This window comes from Nanorana parkeri, unplaced genomic scaffold, assembly GCF_000935625.1.
Source record: "Nanorana parkeri isolate BGI_ZX_2015 unplaced genomic scaffold, ASM93562v1 scaffold237, whole genome shotgun sequence".
Taxonomy (NCBI): domain Eukaryota; kingdom Metazoa; phylum Chordata; class Amphibia; order Anura; family Dicroglossidae; genus Nanorana; species Nanorana parkeri.
The window spans coordinates 734,540-742,628 of NW_017306505.1; the positions used below are offsets into that span (position 1 = coordinate 734,540).

General features: G+C 46.7%; 1 protein-coding gene across 1 annotated transcript in view; it reads left to right on the forward strand.

The window, feature by feature from the left end:
* REM1 (RRAD and GEM like GTPase 1) overlaps positions 1-3,067 on the forward strand; it is an 8,706-nt gene extending 5,639 nt beyond the window's left edge. Inside the window, exons 4-5 of the mRNA XM_018556418.1 lie at positions 674-878; positions 2,777-3,067. Of these exons, the coding sequence (XP_018411920.1) occupies positions 674-878; positions 2,777-3,051 (480 nt within the window). The 3' untranslated portion in view covers positions 3,052-3,067. The remainder of the gene's footprint in view (positions 1-673; positions 879-2,776) is intronic.
* Positions 3,068-8,089: the final 5,022 nt, after the last annotated feature.

An 8,089-nucleotide genomic window follows, 5' to 3' on the forward strand; every position in this document is an offset into this window, starting at 1 on the left:
GGTTAGTGCATGGCTGTGGAGGTCTACACTAGTAGATGGACAGTTCTAGTATAGAATTACTTCAAAGTTGACTTATAGTTACTATCTACTTCCTGGACTGAGATGCCGGGTCAGAGGTGACACAATCATGTCGATTTCTGGTGCCTGTACAGTTCTTGGCTACGTTCGCAAATATCTGACATAGATCAGTCCGGATCAGTTACAATGTGCAGTCCGAATGATCACTGGGGGAGAAGAGAATGAAGAAAAGCTTCCTCCTGTCTGCAGCAGAAATCATCTCAGCCTAGGCAAAGTCACTGGACCTCAATGATGGCTTTTAATTATACAATGTGGAGCTTTGTGAATAATGATACTCTTGCTGTGCATGCAATAGTTGGGGAGGGCTGGGAGGAACAGGACATTTGTTGAGCTTATTGGCGGAACCTAACATATAGTCACATGTAACTATATGTGAGGTGATATAACTTGGGCTTATGCACTTTAGCTTCTTGCTTTTGAGAGTCACAGAATTCAGCCGGCGCTCACACTGACAGGTACTTTGAGCGAATTCACGGGTCACCTGAAGCCATATGTGGCTGACAAGCCATTCTTTTCGGTCCATTGTTGCACAGAACAAAGCCATTCATATTTATTTGTTTTTATTTTCTGTTTCCCCCCCCCCCTGCTTTTTTAGAAGCCAGATGGCGTAAGCGACAGCGCCGCCATGCGCGTGGGTCACGCTTACATCCTCGTCTACTCGGTCACCGACCGCTGCAGCTTTGAAAGTGCCTCGGAGTTACGGATCCAGCTCAGACGGACACGTCAGTACGAAAACATTCCAATAATCCTAGTCGGGAATAAGACAGACCTCGTCCGCAGCCGGGAAGTATCTGTGGAAGGTGAGTGATGAGGTGGAATTGAAACCTGCTGTAGATGTGGCAGCGGACCAAACCCTTCCTTCCCAACAGGCATTGCCAAACTCCACTTCCTGCTCTTCTGCCAGCGAATGACATCGCAAGAGCTGCGTAATCCAATGCCCCGTGATCAAAATAAACTGTGCGCAGCCCTGATCGTCATTTCCACCTTTGTGTAATTCTTCTGGAACATACTCACTATAACAGAAATGTATGCAGAGGAAGTATTTTTAATGATTTCTCAACTGATCACTATACTTCTCCACCTCCTCTTTGCTTTCTTTGATCTTACAAAGCCTGTCACTAAGGGTTTCTGAACATACGCTCATCAGGCAGTTGACAAAGCAATGCATTATGGTACTTTATACAGGATACGTCCCATTTCCTGTTTTGTTTATTTCTTGCTGGTTTGAAGGTTGCGCAATAGCTGGATCAGCATGACAGCCAGGAGCTAGCATTTGTCGAATGCCTCCATATTTTCTCATTTCAGTGTGCCTTTAGGAATCATACGTGCCTGAGTAAACTGAAATCTGATTGGTTGCTTGGCTACATGCACTTTCCTCATCATCTTTGCTTTATTCTTTGCCTTTTTAAAGGATAACTATATATTTTCATTATTTTTTAATTTACCCACCTACCCCTCCCAGCACTCCCAAAAATTCTTATACTCACTGGTCCATGCTCCCCCTGGATCCACGCTGAGACCCACATGTATCTAATCAGCTGCCGCAACAAGCTCTCCCTGGTCAGTGCTTCCTTTCCTTTGCACATAGAAAAATCCCTTTCATCCATATAAAGAAGTTATTATATATGCCAATAGATGACCTCTCCATAGGGATGAATAGGACCAGTGTGCAGAGGTGGTACACTCCGAAATGTGTCCCATTTTGAGATTCACTCCACTAGTTTCTTCTGGTGATCTCATGGGTCCTGTTGGGTGTATCAGGGGCCTGAGTAGTGAGCATGGGGTGTCCTGATAGGAAAGGACCTGCAGTGCAGACATGGCCGCAGAGCTCTAGTCTATGAGACCTGCAGTGCAGACACGGTCGCAGAGCTCTAGTCTATGAGACCTGCAGTGCAGACACGGCCGCAGAGCTCTAGTCTATGAGGCCAGCAGAGCTTACATCAAAGCAGTTTAGAAGTACAGCAGGAGCACTTCTAATGGTGGCATGTAAACGAGTGGAAGAAATCCTGCATGATGGAGGGCTGCTTAACCATGGTAAGTTTAATGTGCCCCGGGGTTGTGCCTTAAAGTGTATCTAAAGCCAGACTATTTTTGGTTAGAATAGTGAGGCATTAGGACCCCTGTCAGGCTTATGTGTCCCATTTCGAAGATTCACTCCTCTATTTCATCTGGTGTCAATTGCCACTGGGAATGAAAGTGAGGGGAAATCCAAAATTTTGAGCTGTCACCAGACCAGGAGTAGAAGGGAAATCTTTCAATGGAGACACCTGTTCCCGTGACAACTAATGGGGGATTTACTTCACTTTGCAAAGATTTCCTCTCCTTTCCTGTTGTGTCTACAGGACAGGAAGTGAAGGAAAACCTTCCCAATTAAACAATTCCCTCTCTCCAAAACTACAACAAAAAAGTTTTGACTTTTCATATATTTTAAAGAATAACCATTCAAGAGTAATAGTTATCCTTTAAACCAAGGGTAGGCAAACTCAGGCTCTCCAGCTGTGGTGCAACTACAAATCCCATGAGGCATTGGAAGATTCTGACAGCCACAGACATGACTCCCAGAGGGAGATGCATAATGGGATTTGTGGAGGGCCGGAGTTTGCATTTCTGGAGGGCCGGAGTTTACATGACCCTGCTTTAAATCATCCTGAATGTTGTCTATATCTCTGTCCACCACTAAACCTTCCTCCCTTTGCAGAGGGTCGCGCCTGCGCCGTGGTGTTCGACTGCAAGTTCATCGAGACCTCCGCCGTCCTGCAGCACAACGTCCGGGAGCTGTTCGAGGGCATGGTCCGCCAAATCCGCCTACGGAGAGATGGACCGGATGCAGCGGAGATCTGCCGACTCCGGAGCCAACGCAAAGAGAGCCTCAGCAAGCGGGCACGAAGGTTCTTGGACCGGATCGTCACGCGGAACAGCAAGACTGTCCTCAAAGTACATTCGCGCTCGTGCCACGACCTGTCAGTGCTCTGATTGGTTTTCCTGCAGACTTTGCGTTCGAGCGGTGAGGATGCCCCCCTAAACAAGGACAAAAGAAAAAAAACTGAACACTTCAGTGCACACCTAGTTACAGATTAGCACCTAGAGAAATGATGGATAACCAGCAGGAAGATCCTGATTGGCCGTCACTGAATGGGAGGAAATGAATGAAGATGGACAGTTCTGAGAACGGAAAGCCATTTCTCCTCCATTACGGTGGCACTTTTCACTTTTTGCACTATTCGTAGGAACACCCACTGTAGACTGCAATCCATATTTTGTACTCTTCGGAATTGTACATCGGTCGCCTCGGAGGAGCACATTTTGTGACTGTGTTTATGTGACTTTAATTCCACTAAACACCATGTGTATATGAAGCGGCTACATGATTTTTACCCGTTAGATGAGCTACAACCTTTGTATATGAGCGGAAAAAAAAAAAGTACTTCGTATGATGTCCCCGTGCCTGTAACTCCCAGATACATGTGCAGATATTGACATTCATGTTCCTCTGAGTGCTCTGTATGTTGTAGCTCGGTAGGTATGGGTGGGAGCCAAAAAAAAAACCTTTTCTGCCATGATGTAGTGTTATTTTGTCTTTTCTGCCACCCCCCAACCGTGAGGTTAGCTGTTATTCAGCATTATGTTATTCAAAGAACATTCTACCTTCTGGACCATGTAGCATGCTACCTCCATTTTTAGGGTGTAGCATGAAGCATGTTCACATTCCCCGACCCTCAACCGGCCACCCCTTCCCACTTACCTGAATCGCTGGGGCTTCTTCTCTTCCACAGCATTTTGTATATATGGATTTGGTGCGGCTGTATAGGATCACACATCCATTACCTGCTGGGATTAGTAGAGCTCTCCATAGAATATGTGAATATAGATCTCAATGGAGCACAAGAGAGGGGATGCCACCGCGCTTGTAGTCCATTGACTACATCCATCCTCCATTCCCTTAACCCAAGGTCCATACCAAGGTGTACCAAGGTGCGGACCTGGGGCTGGAGGAAGAGTCTACAGAAGCCAGAGCATTCCCTGATCACTGTTGCATTGCTTTGCAGGCTCAAATGCAAATAAATAAATGGAGATTTTCTTTCTTTAATGTGTGTGCATTTGTAAATTTTAAGGTGGACTATGCCTTTAAGAAGTCTAGGCACAAAGGCAGAGTCCCCGAGGATGACGGGTACTGAAAAACGATCTGTTTTCATACTAGCTGACCACACGCCGCCTGACCGTCACCCCGACCCTCAACCGGCCAACCCTTCCCCACTTATCTGAATCGCTGGGGGTTCTTCACCTCTAGAACGCAAGAGGGGTGATGCCACCGCGCTTGTAGTCCATTGATTGCTTCCTCCATTCCCCTAACCGAAGGTCTATACCAAGTTACGGACCTGGGGCTGGAGGAAGAGTCTACAGGAGCCAGAGCATTCACTGATCACGGTTGCAATGCTTCGCAGGCTCAAATGCAAATAAATAAATAAATGGACATTTTCCTTTTTCTTTCTTTAATGTGTGTGCATTTGTTAATTTTAAGGTGGACTATGCCTTTAAGGAGAGTAGGCACAGAGGCAGAGTCCGTGAGGGTGACAGGTACTGAAAAGCGATCTGTTTTCATACTAGCTGACCACACGCCGCCTGAAAACAAGGAGCATAAACTGCTTTTATTTAATCCCAATGGCACCTTGTTTTTAACATCCTTCTTCGTAATGTGCCCAGAGTTTTTCTTTCCGAAGTGCAGAAAATTCCTCTCCTCTTCTCTCGCTGTCTCCCTCCCTCCCCTCTCGCTCTGTAGGATCTCATGGAATTTTGCCCAGCTCCGTCTAATCCAGGGTTGACCAAACAGTGGAAAAATTGAGCTCAGTGTTTATGGAGTGAGGCTGGGAGAAATGGCGAGGGGATAGAGAGAGGGGAGGAGGGAGCTGAACAAGGTACATAATAAATATATATATATTATGTAAAGCAGAGGGTTGTGGAGAGGAGATGGACAGTGACTGGGGGGTGCTTGATGTTGTGGAGGAGGAGGGATGCTCTTGTTGTTGCGCAGGCTTCCTGAGCTATGTACTGACCTCTAAACCTCGGCATACACAGGCAGAGGTCTTACAGAGAGTGATAAGTGGTGAGACATCTGCTTGTCCTCAAATCCACCACCACTTGCCTTGATATTAAAGCCGAAGCCTCTCCCAAAAACCTCATATCAGCTTCAACTTGTGTCATTTGCAATCTTTTTGACATTTGCAGCTTTCGTTCTATTAATACCTGCTGTTCCTGTCCTTGTTCTGGTACTTCCTGTTATGCGATGACAATGGCCTCCCAAATGTTGCCCTGCCTCGTCCCACTGGAGACTACAAGCCCACGCACATTGCTCAGACATGGCCCTCAGCTTTTTGAGTTTTGGGTCCTTTTCCTATTTTGTCATACTTCCTGTTCCCTGGGTCTCCCCACCAGCACTTCAGGATGATTCACTTCTGATTGGTGCGTATTTAAAGGACCAGGTGACATGTTGCTAGGCATTTGAGTGAAGCATTGCTATGCCTAAGCCAAGCCCTCCTGTGTCCCCCCGTGTTTCCAGTGACCCCTGTGCGTTCCTGAGGCTCTGTGACTGCTGTGCACTCAAGTGACTCCACGTAACGCTTGATTCAATACTGTTTTCTTCTTTTTGTTGCTGATCTGCAGCCTCTTCTAGCCACTTCCTGTCTACATGCGTCAGCTTCATATCATTGCTGCGGACCAGCTTCCTGGCAGTGACAATTCCTGCTCATTGAGTATGAGTGCTACCCCTCTTTATAAAGCTTGTAGCTGAGCCCCCCCATGGACATCCATTGGGCCTTTTAAACCTTGCAGATGATCTGGTTCTAAACCTTTCTCATAAAATTCATTACAAAAACAAAATGGCGGCAGCGACATTTCTACACAAAGCCCACCGATGCTTCATGTACACATTCTGTAGATACAATCTATTGCTTGCTCAGCTGCTGCTTCCCACCTATCTGCAGATCAGACAGTAGTAACAAGCAAGTTATAGATTAACCTTCTGACCTTGGATACTATACGGGTGAAGTCACAGTGACTGTGACCTATGGGACCTGCCATGCACGGACTGAATGCCAACTGATGGCTGCACCACCCCTAATTCACCTCCATATTCCAGGAAAGATCATCAAATACGTCTTCAGTTCAGCCCATGCCACGGCCGGAGATCTATCTTTGTAATAAGTCACCACAAAGTAGCTGTAAGCTGAAATCAGCCTTATGATGGTAGTGTCCGCTCTGTAAGGTAGTTGGTGGGAGGGGTAAGGAACTTAGGTTGGCTTACTAGAGAGGAGGGTGCTCGGGTGGGTGTCATCCCTGTTATGATGGTGGCAGTCTAGGGTTGCCACCTGTCCAGGATTCACCCGGACAGTTCGGGTTTTGAATGCTGTGTTCGGGTTTCGGACACAGCATTCAAAACCTGGACTGTCCGGGTGAATCCTGGACAGGTGGCAACCATAAGCGCACATCCAATCCCCGCCTCGCGCCCCTGACAACAGAGGTGGAGGGGAGGAGAGTCACAAGTCTATGTGGGTTACTTTGTAACTCTTTTACCAGGGGAGCCAATATAAAAACCAACCAATATGAAAACCTCGACTGAGCCCAAAGCATCTTCCAGCACAATAACTAGAGATTATGTGAGCCGATCATTTTGGTCTTCGCAGTTCCCCTTTCAATTATTTCTACATGCGCAGAAGAGAGGAGAACGCTTCCGAACCGGGCGTAGCCAATCCAGAAACAGAAACATATTTTTAGACCGGTACATTCTGAAAAAACAAAAACGCCCTTTAATAGAAAAAAACGCTTCCTGCACGAGGAGCGGAAAATGTAAAATTAGACGTCAGCTTACAAAAATAATCACTTTCCAAAATCCGTACTCTGCTGGAAGCTCTGTGGCCATCTTTTATAGGGGGGTCAGCTTTAATGTAACGTGAGGACATGAAACAATTTAAAGCTGAACTCCGGACATAAAAACTTTACAAAAATATATAGTTCTGCATTTCCACCAAAGGATATAAATCCACTTTGTGTGCGCCAAATGGCTTTACAGACCATTATCACCCGACTGTACATAGACTGTGCGGAGAGGAGAGCTGTGGGAGGGGTCTGGAAGGTCCTCCTAATACAGACTGCCTGCAAAGAACTACAGGAGGGGCGGAGTCAAGACCAGTTAGTCTGCACAAGGAGAGCAGCAATGACCGGTCTTTATTACAGGAGGGGGCGGAGACAAGACCAATCCCCTACCTCTGAACATACCCGGTGCCCTTGGGTACTGGGGAACATGTGACCTTCTCCCCTTCCTCCCCTCATGCAATGCTTAGGCCTGAGGGACCAATCACCAGACCACTGGCGCGCGGCGTGTATGCAACGTGAACGCATGTCAACGCAAACCTCAGGGAAAAAAATGGTAATCATTTTGACCCTTCTAGGAAATCGGACAATGGATCATGATAAAATGCACGCCGACGCGCATGAAAACAAAATATGACGCTCATGAAAACAAAACATGACATGTATGAACATGCAAGTCAAGGCACGTAAACCCGGATACATGTCAGTACGTCGCGGTGAGTCTTTAGTGCGCGGTGCCGTGTGGACAGGACGAAGGACGCGGCGTGCAGACACCTGTGATGCTCAAAGTTGGCCAAAAAAAGACACAAAGTAATTAAACATGGCGCTGCTTGTTTAAAAATAGTTGTGGTTCCCATGGCAACCGAATTCCACCACGGTTTCTGGAGGAAGTTCCAAAACATAAACAAACATTCGATAGTGATGTCAGCAACGCCGCTCTCCTTTTTATACCGCCGATGGAAAATAAACCGCCGTCATCGGGGTGAACTCTGACACCAAGGAAAGGAAATGATTAACACTTTCCATATAAAAGAAAAACAAACAAACAAACAAATGTGAATCCTCCAAGATTTATACTGGACGAGTTTATAAATCTAGATCAGACGCCGAGGATTCGGGGGGGGGGCCCAAAAGAGGGACAACTCGA